Source organism: Monodon monoceros, unplaced genomic scaffold (assembly GCF_005190385.1).
Source record: "Monodon monoceros isolate NGI ecotype Baffin Bay Population unplaced genomic scaffold, NGI_Narwhal_1 Super_Scaffold_7, whole genome shotgun sequence".
Lineage (NCBI taxonomy): Eukaryota > Metazoa > Chordata > Mammalia > Artiodactyla > Monodontidae > Monodon > Monodon monoceros.
The window spans coordinates 59,514,301-59,527,226 of record NW_021703784.1 but is presented as its reverse complement, the minus strand read 5'-3'; the positions used below and the strand labels follow the sequence as shown (position 1 = coordinate 59,527,226).

Genomic DNA, 12,926 nt, shown 5'->3' with positions numbered 1-12,926 from the left:
CGGAAGCGGTTCTGTTCGCCGCCTCTCCCACCGGCCCGATGAGCTGCAGCGGCTCCGGCGCGGACCCCGAGGCGGCGCCGGGTTCTGCCGCCTCGGCCTCGGGCCCGGCACCCGCGGTCTCGGCCCCCGCCGCGCTGCCCGCCGGCGTCGCTGCGGAGAACAAGGCCAGCCCCGCGGGGACAGCTGGGGGCCCTGGGGCTGGAGCCGCGGCAGGGGGCACGGGAGCCGTGGCGGCGCGGGCCGGGGAGCCGGCCGAGCGGCGCGGAGCGGGTGAGGGCCGGGACGGGTGAGGGCGAGGGCCGCGCCTTGGGCTGGCCCCAGCGGCGGGTGAGGGCAGAGGGTTAAGGCGGACCTAGCTGGGCCCCCGCGCCTCCCACCTCCATGTCTCAGTTTGCTGGTTCTCCTCCAGCTCCGGTGACGGCGGGCGGCGCGGCGCCCCCGGAGGGGGCCATGTCTAACGGGGTTTACGTGCTGCCAAGCGCGGCCAACGGAGACGTGAAGCCGGTGGTGTCCAGCACGCCTCTGGTGGACTTCCTGATGCAGCTGGAGGATTACACGCCTACGGTGGGCTTCCCGCCTGAACAGGCTGCTGGCCCGCTGTCACGTCAGCTTCTGCCACGCCGCCTGTATTTGCAGCGTCCTCTTGCGTTTACTCCCCTACTAGCTCTTGTGATTTATCCCTTCTGCCCACCCAAATGAGGAGCTTCCTGGTAGCCAGGCTTGCCCTCCATTTCCCTTACCCTCCCACTCTCAGCCCCACAGTACACAGGGCTAACACTGACAGTCGTCTGATTGACTTCTCAGATCCCCGATGCAGTGACTGGTTACTACTTGAACCGTGCTGGCTTTGAGGCCTCGGATCCACGCATGTGAGTAAACTCCGGGCAGGTTAGAGCCTTGGGTGCTTGTGTGGAGTTTGTTGTCCACCTCCTTCTCATACCATCTTTTTCTCTCTAGAATTCGGCTCATCTCCCTAGCTGCCCAGAAATTCATCTCAGATATTGCCAACGATGCCCTACAGCACTGCAAAATGAAGGGCACAGCCTCTGGCAGTTCCCGAAGCAAGAGCAAGGTGTGAGGCGAGGCTCGTTGAGTCAGTTATTACCTCCTACAGCAGCAGAGGCTTAAATTATACTGAAACCCCTTTGAGGGAAACTAAGCCCTAGGGGAGGTGAAAGACCTACTCAGGGTCACCCACCTGGGATTGAAATCTGGAATTCCTGTGTTCAGTTGGTGCTCTTCCCTTTTCCCTCAGGACCGCAAGTACACTCTAACCATGGAGGACTTGACCCCTGCCCTCAGCGAGTACGGCATCAATGTGAAGAAGCCGCACTACTTCACCTGAGCCACCCAATCTAAATGTACTTGTCCATCCCCTTGTCCCCACACCAGCCTGTTTTCATAATAAACTTTATTGTGACAGGCAGGGCTGATCCCTCCCATGCTGGGAGACACCGTGTGGCAAGTGACAAAGCTTTAAGCCCATTCCCTTTTTGGGCCACAGTGGTAGGGATGGGGGCAGGGGATGGGCCCCATGGCTGGGGTAGTACCATGACTAGAGGCAGGGGAGGCAACCAGAGGCCTGCTGCTTTGGGGAGGTGCACTCCCCTAAACGTGTCCTGACACCTCTGGAGTTCAGACAAGGACTTTCCAGCCCTACTTGTCCTGCATCTTCTCCAGGATAGGCACAATCATGTCAAACTTGGGCCGCTTAGCAGGGTCTTCATTCATGCAGATCTTCATGAGTTTACATACATGGGGGGAAATGCCTGGTGGGATGGTAGGCCGAAGGCCTTCCAGTGCCACCTGCAAGCACAAGGAAAAACAACGTGGGTCTCAGAACTTGAGTCTCATGTGGGGAGCGGCCTCTAGCCCTCAGGACAGGATTCTGTATATTTGAACAAATGTAGGAAGAGCCCAGCCCCACTACAATTATTGTCACTACCACCACCATTCCCCCAACACAAGTATATCCAGTTATGCTCTCACCTTCATTCCAATTTCCATGTTGGAGAGGTCAGCAAAGGGTACCTCCCGTGTCACCAGTTCCCACAGAAGCACTGCAAAGCTCCACATGTCTGCTGAGCGTCTGTTTGTGTCTTCAGGCTTCTTTTGCAGAGCTGGAGAGACAGGACTTAACTGTTCCAGCTGCCTATCCTGTCTCTGCTTCCCTTCCATTACTACTGAGCTGCCCCTTCTCTGCCTCCCAATATAATGCACTCACTCACCTTCAGGGGCCACCCAGGCAGGTGCATACATGCGTCCGGGGCACTGGAAGGAGAACTTGACGTCGGCCATACTGATTCGAGCAGTCATGTCCTCATCAATCTGAGGAGGAGAAGATAGTTGTGTGGAAGGAGGTAAGTCCTATTCTAGATAGGGAAGGGGCTTCTGGGGCCTGGGCCGGGAGCGAAGTTGTGACCTCACCATTACACTACGACTGTTGAGTGCATGTCGTGGGATGAGGGGCTCTAGCGTGTGTAGAAAGGCCATGCCCCTTGCCATGTCCAGCGCAAACTTCACAGCCTGGCTCTGGTCCACAACGAAATCTAAAAGAGGAGGCAAGAGTTAAATAGTTTGGAGAGGCTTACACTTCTCTCCTCTCCCCCGCCACGACGAGATTTGGCATCCCCTACTCACTGGTGCCTTCGTGTAGCACATTGTACAGGGATCCATATGGCATCCAGTGTGTGATGAGGGTGGGGTGAGGAGCAGGTGGGGACTGACAGGCACCGAGCACTGGGAGCACATTCGGGTGGGAGAAAATCCTGGAAGAGGGAGAGAGTGTCCCTGGCTGAGACCCAGCATAAAAGATCTCCCTCTCGGTGCTGGGCAGGGTTCCTTGGAACCCAGGCTTCCAGTTTAGGCCTTGCCGCACCTGAGCCGGGGACACTCCTCGTTGAAGTCCCTACTCTTCCTTGTACTCCAGTCTCGAACCTTCAGCATCTTCACGACGATGTCATTCCCCTGCCAGCGGCCCTTCCATAGCTGAGGGACAGATATGGGTTAGAAGGCTTTAACTAAGGCCACTGCTTTCCTGCCCACTAACTGGAGGAAAAACTTAAAATGAGTGCAGAGCAGGTAATGTGTCGGGGGGTGGGAGGGCAAGGGCAGGGGTCACCTCTCCAGAGTGATTCTCATTGAGCTTCGCCAGGAAGTTGAGCTGTTTGAAGTCAATGCCGGAGTGTTTGTTCAGAGTCCCATTTCCTGAGAGTACGGGCAGGTCAGGTACTTCCCTCTAACCAGCCTCCCTCTCACCCAGCCCCAGGAGCCCAGGCTTATTCTCTATCACCACCCCTCCCCTCACAACTGACTCACGGGGCCGAGTGCGGGTAGTCCCCTTCCAGAATGTGTCCTTGTATGGAATACGGTTCAGATTCTGGCCCATCTTCTCTGCCCGCTCTAGGGAAGAAAGACAAACAGTCTTGGCCTCAGCTGTTGTGTGGTGGGAGGAGATAGGTTGAAACATGATAAGACACGAGCGGTGGGTGGGGACAGACCTCGGAGAAGCTCTCTCAAGGGTGCCTTGGCTTTGTCCACAGGCATCTCTCCATACTTGTTACAGATGCTGACAAGGGCCCCATTAGCCACGAGGTCCTGTAATTAAAAGGTGGCTGTGATGAGGGCAGTCACAACCAACCATCGATGTAGATGCAGTACAAACCCTGTGAATGTCGAGAGTACTGGGCAGTACTCATAGGATGGGTTGAGGGTTCTAGAATCTCCCACTCAAGCTCAGACTTTGCTTCCCACCCGTCCCAGAACTCTGGGCCTGAGTACTCACCTCTGCCACCTGATCTTGGCCCCAAAAACAGGCATAGTGCAGGGGCACATTCCCATGCTCATTCACTGCATTGATGTCAGCTTTGTACTGCAGCAGCTGGTCCCCATGGCCAAACAGAAAGAGGCAGAAGGTACAGTCAGTCCCAAATGAGAGATGTGTGTTGAGGCATGCAAGGAGGGAGAAGAGTATACGTACTTTCTATGGTATGTTATAGTGCCTATGGCTGACTTCCAGGCAGGTACGTCAAGTAGATGACAGAGGCAGGGGTTCATACATACCTTCTGTACAATATCACGGTGCCCATGACTGGCTGCCAGGTGCAGAGGGGTGTCATCCCCACGGTTCATCACATTGATTCGTGCCCCGCGCATGATCAGCATCTCGACCACAGCAGATCGGCCTTCTCGGCAGGCCCAGTGCAAGGGGGAGAAGCCATGATCGTCCCTTTGAGGAAGGGGCAATGGTCATTGATCTGGAGGTGGGATGGGGGCAAAGGCTTTGATACAAAAAAAACTGATAGTCACTCTTCATACTCTCCCTGAGAAACTTTACCTCTAGGACTTTGATTCTCATTCATGCCAGCAACTCCCAAAGCTGTCCAATTCAGACCTTCCCCTGAGCTTCAAACCCAACCAACCACTACCTGAAATCCCAACAAATCCACATGATTCATTGTCTCCATCACCAACTCCCACTAGCCTTTCTTCCCTGGCATGCCCTCATTACGTGGTAACATTCTTCATCTGGTTTCCTCTGCACCCCTTTTGCAACATCTGTTGGTCCTTTCTGTCTTCCACTGCATCTGGCACATCCCCCTACTACGGTACTTGTCACACTGGATTGTAAAAATCTGTTAGTGGCTTGTCTTGTCTATTAGACTGTAAGCTTCTTGAGAGAAAGGGGTGACGGCAGCTGTTCAGTGCACGTTAATGGGAAGGAGGAGTAGGTTTGAAAAGGAAAGCCGCAGCTCATGGGAGAGGAAGCAAGCTTACTGATTGGTTCTGATACTGAAATTAAGATCTAAAAAGGGAATGGAATTAAAATGATGGTTTGGAAGGGTTTATAATGAAAAGGAGAAATGCTTTTGATAAGTCATTCATGATGAAGTAGATACCACCACATAAGACAGGATTCCTCTACTCAAGCAATCCTGGGCACAGAAAACAAGAAAATGAGAATGGCTTCTTTAGAAAGAAAGCTACACCTGACTTTTTTCTTTTCTCAAGAACTTGTATTTTATAAAGTAAAAGAAATATACAGAAAACAAAAACAAACCAAAAAAACCCAACTGTGTGGAAGCTAGGCCGGCCTGACAGCCTGGGGCCATAAAAGGAAATTCCCTCCAGTCCTGGGCTGCAGATCCAAGGGGCGGAGCAGGGGGGCAGTCCGTGGTCTGGGCCGGCAGCCTCGGGATGCCTTAGTGCTGCGGTCACTTCCCGTGTGCGGGCTCTGGGCGGGGCCTGGAACCACCACCGCGGGCCACCCAGATGTCCACACAGCCAATGTGGGTGGTGGGTGTGGCCTTTAACTTAGATTTCCCTCCACAGCTGCCCTCTTCTGCTCCCAAAGATAGCCAAAACCTTTCCTGGGAGGTGGGTATTCCCCTTCCTCTTCGTAAAGCAATCACCACCCCCTGCTTATCAGTCAGTTTTGCATCCCAGCTCTTTAATTTGTGCCCCAGCTTATCAGCCTCTGGCAGTCTGTAGCCCCAGAGCAGGCCAGAGCCTGAGAGCAAGAGCAAGAGTATATAGGCACAAGGGTTCTGCCCACTGTCAGGCCGGTGGTCACCTCAGAACCTGAACTTTAGTCCTGAAGAGGCCAGCAGGAAGTTCACCCTCACTTCATATCCAGCATATAGCCAGTTGGGCCCTATCTACTCAAACCAGCACCAGTTACGCTAATGCCACCCCTTCACCTTTTGGCAGCTGAGTCTTCCTAGATGCCAGGCTCACTGGACAACCTCACCTGACCCGTTATAACCCCACCAACAAAATACTAACTGCGCTCGCTGTCTTTATCAGAGCACCCTTTGAAGAATTATATGAAAAACGGAAGGAGTGACTGAGAATTATGGAGAAATAGCATAGAGCCTAATGGAAACCTGTAAAGCCTGGATGAAGATGACAGGTGATCCTTACCTCTCAAACCTAAAAAATAAAATCTCCCAACCTCAAAAACTAAAATTTTAAAATTAAAATCCACCATCCTGAATCAACATCACTACTGCTTTTCTTGTCTTCCTTTCTCAGCCAGCCTTAAAGAACTTGTCTACATTCACTTTCTCTACCTCCCATTCAACCTGTCACAGGGCTGCTGCCTTGAAGGCGAGCATTATGTCTGATTCTGGACCTCTAGCACCCAGCACAGAAGTTCAGTATAGTTCTTTAAATGAAGGAACCTAGTCTAGTTTCTTCACCTGTTTTCCTCTGAAGCAGCCCTCACAGAGATCATCAAATATATAATTAATTGTAAATTCAGTGGTTACTTTAAAGTGCTCAAGTTCTTTGACCTCTCAGCAGTCTATAGTACCGTTGACCACCCCCTTTTGTTGAAACATTCACTTCTCCAAGCCTTACTAGCATATTTTCCTGTTTCTCCTTCAACCTCCAGTTGCTCCTTTTTGGTCTTGTAGGTTTCTCATCCCCTCTGTTTCACACCCTCCTCTTCAGGTGCCACCTACATGCTAATGTCTCCCAAATCTGTCTCCAAGTCTTATCTCTCTCTTGAAATCCAACAGCCTACTCAACATTTCCACCTCACTGTACTGTCACTTTAACATGTCCAGAGTGGAACTCATCACCCTTCAGTCTTGTCCATGTCAGTAAAAGGAACCACCATCTACCCAAGTGCCCAAGCCAGAACCCTGGTCATCATCTTTGACCTTCCTCACTTCCCACACCAAGTCTCACCAATTCTTTATCCTAAAGATTTCAGGAATTTGATCATTTTTTTCTTTTTTACCTGCCCCAATTCCAGTCCAAGCTATCACCACTTCTGGTGCCACTCTTCACATCACCACCTGCTCTTCACAAAGCATCCAAGATGACACTTAACAAATGGACAGTCTCATCATATCATTACATGGCTTTAAACCCTTGTTCTTGGAATAAATGCATTATTATAGTCTAAATATTGTTGCATGATCTGGCTGACCCTTGCAGACCTTTCCAATCTTATCTCCTGTCGTTCTCCGCTTGTACCCAGTGCTTCAGCCCACAGAAGCCCACAGAGGTCTTCTATCCTCTAGCCATATGGAACTCCGGACAATTTCTGGGCACCCTCTTCTGGGTGTCTTGCCCCCTAGCTTTTGCCCATGCAGTTTACTGAGGCTAGAAAAGTTCTCTGCAGCCTCTGCCTGTGAAATTCTTATTCAGTCCAGATTCAGCTCAAACAACAGCTTCCTGTGTGGAGACCCTCTGCCCCGCTGACTGGCTGTGCTTAGCCCTCATCACATTGGATAGGAAAGTCAGCAGCCCGCACCAGACGTGAGCACCCCACATCAAGGAGAGGAGCATGTCTTTACCCTTCCTCTCCCCCACCAGCCACCTCAGCTCACCCCTGGTTGAGGTCGTTCTCCGTGTTGTCCAGCCACAGGCGGACGGCAACCGCATTGCCCTCCCGGCACTGAGTGAAAATGTCGTCCATAGCAGCGTCCCGGCGCTGAGTCCCCTCGATTGGGAAAGCGTGGGGACTGTAGAAGGATCCAGGGAAGGGGGGGGGTGAGCCCCAAGCCTTGTCCCTTAAAGGAGAGAAGTGTTTGTGTTGGGGTGGGGGTCTGGGCACTGCGTCCCCGGCTACTGGAGGTCTGTGAAGGGGTTAGGGGGGCAGCGGGATGATCCCGTACTGTGTTCCCTGGGCGCGAGGGAAGGGCGGGTCGGGCGAAGTAGGGGGTGATTAAGAGGCAGTACCTCCCGAAGGGGTGTCAGAGAGCAAGCACAGAGACCCTACCCGCGGACAGAGCTGGGGGGAGGGGGGAGTTTAGGCGCCCTATACCCTGGGGGAGGGGATCGGAGGTCCTTCCCGGGGATGGCCTTCGTTCCCCACTCAGAACGGAGTAGGCGGAGTGAGGGGTGACCGCCTGGTAGAGCTCGAGACTTGGGGAGGGGGCACGGGTGCTCCCACACTCACCGGGACTCGGGCTGGAGGAGCCTTCTCCGGGGAACTCCCGTCCGGCCGCGCCCGCCGCCCGGCCCCGCCCCTGGCCCTCTCTGGCTAGCGCGGGCCTCCTTCCCCCAGCCCTCCAGCCCGCCTTCCTTGACCTTCTAGCCCACCAGTGTCTAAACTCGATGGTTTTCGGCGCTGAGCCGGCTGCTCTAGCCGCCTTAGCTTTCACTCTTTGGTTTCCGGCCCTGTGTTGGAGGCTCTGAGCGCTTTGACTCCTGGAGACTGGCTGGGCACGTGGAGAGGCTGGTGGACCGCGCGACCTCGCTCTCCGCAACCCCATGTTCGAGGAGCCGGAGTGGGCCGAGGAGGCCCCAGTAGTCGCGGACCTCGGGTCTGTAGCCTTACGGCCTCGGACCACGGCCGACTCGCAAATCAAGGTGAGTGGACCCGCAGGGGCACTCGGAACGGACCCCGCTGGATCCCAGAGATGGGGCGCGCCGCATGTGTATTAGGGGGAGGGGGGCGCCTGCGACCGCCCGAAAATCCCGTACTTCCGAAAGAAAGTGACGTTGGAACTGAGAGAGACTTGGTGAGTAGAAGTTAGTGAAGCAAAGAGGGTTTCTTGGAAGGAGAAGCACGTGCAGAGACCCTGGTGTGAGAGAGCATGTTCTGCTAGGGTCACACACCTACACAGAAATAATCTGTGTAGTTGGAACGGAGAGAGTGAGAGGGGGTGCTGTAGAAATTGGAGAGCTAGATTAGAAGCTTTGCATACGGTAAAGATAGAGACAAGACAGTGGAGTGTTTTAGCAGAGGAATGATTTCTTCAGATTTGCATTTTGAAAAGGTCATTGGGTGCTCTGTGGAGACTGGAGAGAGCAAGAGTGAACGACGTTGAAGGCTTGTCAGTACTACCTTTCAAAGGGAGGTGGTGCTGAGGGGAGCTCCAAGATAAGTGCCTGGCTTAGGACCGCCCAGTAGGACTTCAACCTAGAATGGCCTCCCAGACAGCAGACCTTCTCCTTTAAGCTTTTGCCGATGTGAGGGCTGCTGCACTTGCTCAGGCTCTTTCTACCCTTCGGTCAGCCTCCAACATGGAATCTGTCTGCTTTATTCCCTCCTCTTCAACCCCTCAACCCATTGCTGTAGTCCGTGCCACTGGCCTCTGTCTACAGCTTGTTCTTTTCAGTTTGTTCTCTACACTACAACTATTAAAGGAGGCACCTTTAATACACACAACGTGTGATCCCGTTACTCTTGTTTTCAGAAACCTTCCTAACTTTTATAAAAAGGTATTAGTTAGAGGTAGAAGCCTGAGCGTGAGGGTTGGAACTCCTGGTCCCTGGCCTTGATCTTGTAGCTTGGAAGGAAAATCACGTGCAGAGAACGTTTCTCTGGGGAACCCCATTACCTCATCTGCACAATGAAGGAAGTGGGGTGGATGATTTCTCTGCCCTCCTTGGGATGGCGACTTGAAAGTTCTTCAGGGTCTGGCAGTCTTCATGACAAGTTAAGTTGACTGGGAATAATCCATATGCCTCTAACCAGTGTCTGAATGAGGTCCCCATCTCTCCTTTCTTATTCTCCAGGCCCCATCCATTCTCCTCGCCCCTGTTCTCATCCCTTGTTTTCCCCCAGGGCTCCAAGCACCGCCAGCTCTTGGCCACATTACGGGCCCTGGAGGCAGCATCTCTTCCCCAGCAGCCCCCCAGTCTGCCTGGCAGTGACGAGGAGGACGAGGAGGAGGTGGTGCAAAGAAAGAAGAAACGCCCAAAAAAGGTCTTGTTTGCCAGCACTTCTCCTGAAGTAAAGAAGAAAAGGAAGAAGAAACGTCAAAAACAGGGCCCACCTAGCAGTGACTCCAAGGAAGAGGAAGTGGAAAGGAAGCAGTGCCACAAAGGGGCTCTTCTTGGCAATGACTTTGCTGCAGAAGAGAAAAGAAAGAGGAAATGCCAGAAACAGGACCCTTCAAATCCTGCCCAGCCCCTGGACAATGTTGACCAAACTGGTATTAGTGCATGTGGGACAGGGAGGGGGGATCAGCTGATCCTAAATATGACAGAGGTTATCTGCCACCACTAGATTTGGGGTTAGGGAATAAGAAGTACTTTCATCTAGGCCACAACCTCTGTCTCAGGTTTAGTCTCTTGCTAAGCCTCTGAATTCAGGGGATATTGCCCCAAATATGCCTTCCCATCTCACTCCCTGCAGGTTCCAAAGCCTGGAATTCTAGTGCTGCAAATGACTCCACCAAGCCAAGCCCTGAGACCCCTTGCTCTAATCCTCCGCATACCTTGAGTCGCAAGCAGTGGCGGAACCGGCAGAAGAACAAGCGTAGACAGAAGAACAAGTTTCGGCTTCCTCAGGCGCCAGAGCAGGCCCCAGCCACAGCCGCCGCAGAGGAGACAGAGGTGCCTCCTGCCCCCAGTCCAGACAGCCATGGAGCCCGGGCGGAGGCTCTGCGAGCCCGCATGGCCCAGCGGCTGGATGGGGCCCGGTTCCGCTACCTCAATGAACAGCTGTACTCAGGGCCCAGCAGTGCTGCGCAGCGCCTCTTCCAGGAAGACCCTGAGGCCTTTCTCCTCTACCACCGTGGCTTCCAGAGCCAAGTCAAGAAGTGGCCACTGCAGCCAGTGGACCGCATTGCCAGGGATCTTCACCAGCGGTGAGTGGGAGTTGGGCATTGTGAGAAGCGAGGTGTGTCAGTCACGGGCTCAGACCAGACCAGTGAGCTGTTCCTGCCTTCCACTTCCAGGCCTGCGTCCCTGGTGGTGGCTGACTTTGGCTGTGGGGACTGCCGCCTGGCTTCAAGTATCCGGAACCCTGTGCACTGCTTCGACTTGGCCTCTCTGGACCCCCGGGTCACTGTGTGTGACATGGCCCAGGTAAACCCCACTCCTTCCACGTATCTGGCCTGTGCCCTAGGCCCAAACTTCATGGGCTAATCTCTAACATGCCCTCTCTGCCCGGCACCCCTAGCACTCGGTGCTGGCTTTCTCCTCCCCATAATGCGTGCTTCATACAATACTCTCACCCTCCATAGGTGCCTCTGGAGGATGAATCTGTAGACGTGGCTGTGTTCTGCCTTTCACTGATGGGAACCAACATCAGAGACTTCATAGAGGAGGCAAATCGAGTGCTGAAGCCAGGGTAGGAGTCCCCAGGAAACAGATGCATGTATATGTGCACATGCGTGTGTCTGCATTTGCCCAGAACTTTCCATCCTTTTCAGGGGTCTCTTGAAAGTGGCTGAGGTCAGCAGCCGCTTTGAAGATGTTCGGACCTTTCTGGGGGCTGTCACCAAACTGGGCTTCGAGGTCATCTCCAAGGTGAGGGCCCCAAGAAGTCTGTCCGTATTTTTGTCACATGTGTGGCCCTTCAGGGTAGTAGTGGTGTTCAGGATGGAGGTCATAATCAGACACAGATGTTTGCTCCTTGAAGGCATGACTTGTGGGAGAGCCCTGGGGAGCTTTCTGGGCAGGGACGGGATGTGGACGGAGGTGGTTTGAGGAGCTGGGGTGAGGATTTAGAGCTCACTGGGTCTTTTCTGTCCCTAGGACCTGACCAACAGCCACTTCTTCTTGTTTGACTTTCAAAAGACTGGGCCTCCTCGGGTCGGGCCCAAGGCTCAACTCTCAGGCCTGAAGCTCCAGCCTTGTCTCTACAAGCGCAGGTGACCTCTGGACCCCCCTTGAAAGGGGAGGCAAGTCTTAAACTCCAGGCTCAGTACTCTGAAGTACTCAGGCTGTGACCCGGGGCCTGGTACCACCCTTACTCCATCCCAAGAACAAAATGTAATGAAACCCCTGGCTCAGCCCTGCTCTAATGAAGGCTTCTTGGTTCCAGGAAGCATAAAGTCATTTGGGCTAGCTAAAGAATAAGGAGTTACTGTGAGAACGCAGGAGTATCTGGGAATTGTGGATGCCCTTAGTGTCATGGAAACGACATGGTTTGGAATTCAATGCATCTCTGGGTGTGGCTCCTCTTTCCATCTCTCAGGAGCCATGTGGGCTTTCTGTCCTAGCATCTCCACTCTCCTCTATTGTCCTTTTCCTGTTTGCACATCAGCTCCTTCTGCTTACTCATAGCTTCTACAGCTTTGGTCTGCCCAGGCCTTGAAGGCCTGGGGCAGGCATTGCTTCTTGGCTCTGGGGCAGCTGGTAGCCCACCAGCACCCTGGCTGAGCACGTCAGTCTGGGCTTCTAGGTCAGGATGGTTTGATTGTCCCTGTACTGAGTGCTTCTTTCCCCTGATCCTTATCTCCATCTTTGGAGCTGTATGGCCCAAACTACTCCTAGTATCTGTTGTCCCATAGGGCCCTGGTGTGTGTCTGGCTGAGGGCACAAATTTTGGAATCAGGTAGGCCTGCCACTGATTGCTGAGTCTTTTAATCTTTGAATGTCATATTACTCATTTGGAAAATGGTAGGATTCTTGTCTCATGGGATTGTCGTGTGGTGTGGGTTAATGAGGAAATCTGTAGCTAGGGCTGGGTGCACAGGAGGTGCACAATAGACTGTAGCTGTGGCTGATGTGTGTCGTAAGCATTACTGTTTTCTAAAGACCTTCTCCAGGCAGGGTTAGGGGCCGAAGAGTAAAGAATGGACTTGTTGACTGAGGAAGACTCTGGGAGAGCTCAAGGTAGGCCTTTCAACAGGCTTATTTTATAGGATTTTTAGAGATTCTTGACAGATTGTGAGCTGTTCTTGGAGGGGGGGTGGTGCAGGAGCTGGGCCTCTTCATAAATCACAACTGATTGATGCTATTTGGGGTGGAGATTGGGCTGTTCATTGGCAGAAGGGTCTGTCTGTTGTTTCTGCCTTGTAGTGGGCCCAAATCAGCATGTCTTAGGAAAGCTATAGGCAGGGAAGGCTAGTGCTGGGAGAAGATGAACTGGGATGATAGGTCCTTGGCCCCTTCCAGAAGGCATCTGCCATGGGCCCAGGTATAAAGATATAGCCTGTTCTACCTATTTCAAAGAACAAGAGCTGAGAGTGACCACTGGGGCACAGGTTCCAGGGCTCTGAGCCAGTTGGGTG

At 53.3% G+C, this 12,926-nt stretch overlaps 3 protein-coding genes across 11 annotated transcripts in view; 2 read left to right on the top strand and 1 right to left on the bottom strand.

Annotated features, from left to right (window-relative positions):
- The first annotated feature begins 14 nt into the window (after positions 1-14).
- TAF10 (TATA-box binding protein associated factor 10) lies at positions 15-1,426 on the top strand. Its single transcript, XM_029209264.1, has 5 exons — positions 15-270; positions 410-564; positions 805-869; positions 958-1,072; positions 1,256-1,426. The coding sequence occupies exons 1-5, from the start codon at positions 39-41 to the stop codon at positions 1,343-1,345; spliced, it is 657 nt and encodes a 218-aa protein (XP_029065097.1). The 5' UTR covers positions 15-38; the 3' UTR covers positions 1,346-1,426.
- ILK (integrin linked kinase) lies at positions 1,393-8,025 on the bottom strand. 2 transcript variants are annotated; one of them, XM_029209262.1, is made up of 13 exons: positions 7,913-8,025; positions 7,341-7,523; positions 4,063-4,228; positions 3,785-3,880; positions 3,501-3,597; positions 3,319-3,402; positions 3,122-3,207; positions 2,879-2,988; positions 2,641-2,768; positions 2,428-2,549; positions 2,229-2,328; positions 1,990-2,120; positions 1,393-1,806 (listed from the first exon to the last, which is right to left on the bottom strand). In XM_029209262.1, exons 2-13 carry the CDS (start codon positions 7,427-7,429, stop codon positions 1,657-1,659), a joined length of 1,359 nt encoding a protein of 452 aa, XP_029065095.1. In that variant the 5' UTR covers positions 7,430-7,523; positions 7,913-8,025; the 3' UTR covers positions 1,393-1,656. The 2 variants fall into 2 exon arrangements, with proteins under 2 accessions (XP_029065095.1, XP_029065096.1); XM_029209263.1 differs by having other exon boundaries at positions 7,341-7,475; positions 7,913-8,010.
- Positions 8,026-8,125: 100 nt separating this feature from the next.
- RRP8 (ribosomal RNA processing 8) overlaps positions 8,126-12,926 on the top strand; it is a 44,707-nt gene continuing 39,906 nt past the window's right edge. For 7 of the 8 annotated variants that reach the window (XR_003791402.1, XR_003791404.1, XR_003791403.1 and 4 more), the window contains exons 1-7: positions 8,126-8,325; positions 9,527-9,896; positions 10,100-10,553; positions 10,644-10,773; positions 10,932-11,038; positions 11,121-11,217; positions 11,446-11,561. Coding sequence is in view for 3 of the 8 variants with exons in the window: in XM_029207609.1 (XP_029063442.1) it covers positions 8,227-8,325; positions 9,527-9,896; positions 10,100-10,553; positions 10,644-10,773; positions 10,932-11,038; positions 11,121-11,217; positions 11,446-11,561 (1,373 nt within the window). In the remaining 5 variants the exon portion in view is untranslated. Of the gene's footprint in view, positions 8,326-9,526; positions 9,897-10,099; positions 10,554-10,643; positions 10,774-10,931; positions 11,039-11,120; positions 11,218-11,445; positions 11,786-12,926 lie in introns of those variants that run through there. The other variant, XM_029207610.1, reaches the window with a different exon arrangement.

Excerpts from the sequence above, each read along its gene's own strand:
- ILK (XM_029209262.1), bottom strand. The coding sequence starts at position 7,429 with ATGGACGACATTTTCACTCAGTGCCGGGAGGGCAATGCGGTTGCCGTC. Across the intron at positions 3,881-4,062 it reads ACCGTGATATTGTACAGAAG|CTGCTGCAGTACAAAGCTGA; the intron begins GTATGTATGAAC and ends CATGGGGACCAG. Across the intron at positions 2,769-2,878 it reads GAGGAGTGTCCCCGGCTCAG|GATTTTCTCCCACCCGAATG; the intron begins GTGCGGCAAGGC and ends TCCCTCTTCCAG.
- TAF10 (XM_029209264.1), top strand. The coding sequence starts at position 39 with ATGAGCTGCAGCGGCTCCGGCGCGGACCCCGAGGCGGCGCCGGGTTCT. Across the intron at positions 565-804 it reads TGGAGGATTACACGCCTACG|ATCCCCGATGCAGTGACTGG; the intron begins GTGGGCTTCCCG and ends TTGACTTCTCAG. Across the intron at positions 1,073-1,255 it reads GTTCCCGAAGCAAGAGCAAG|GACCGCAAGTACACTCTAAC; the intron begins GTGTGAGGCGAG and ends CTTTTCCCTCAG.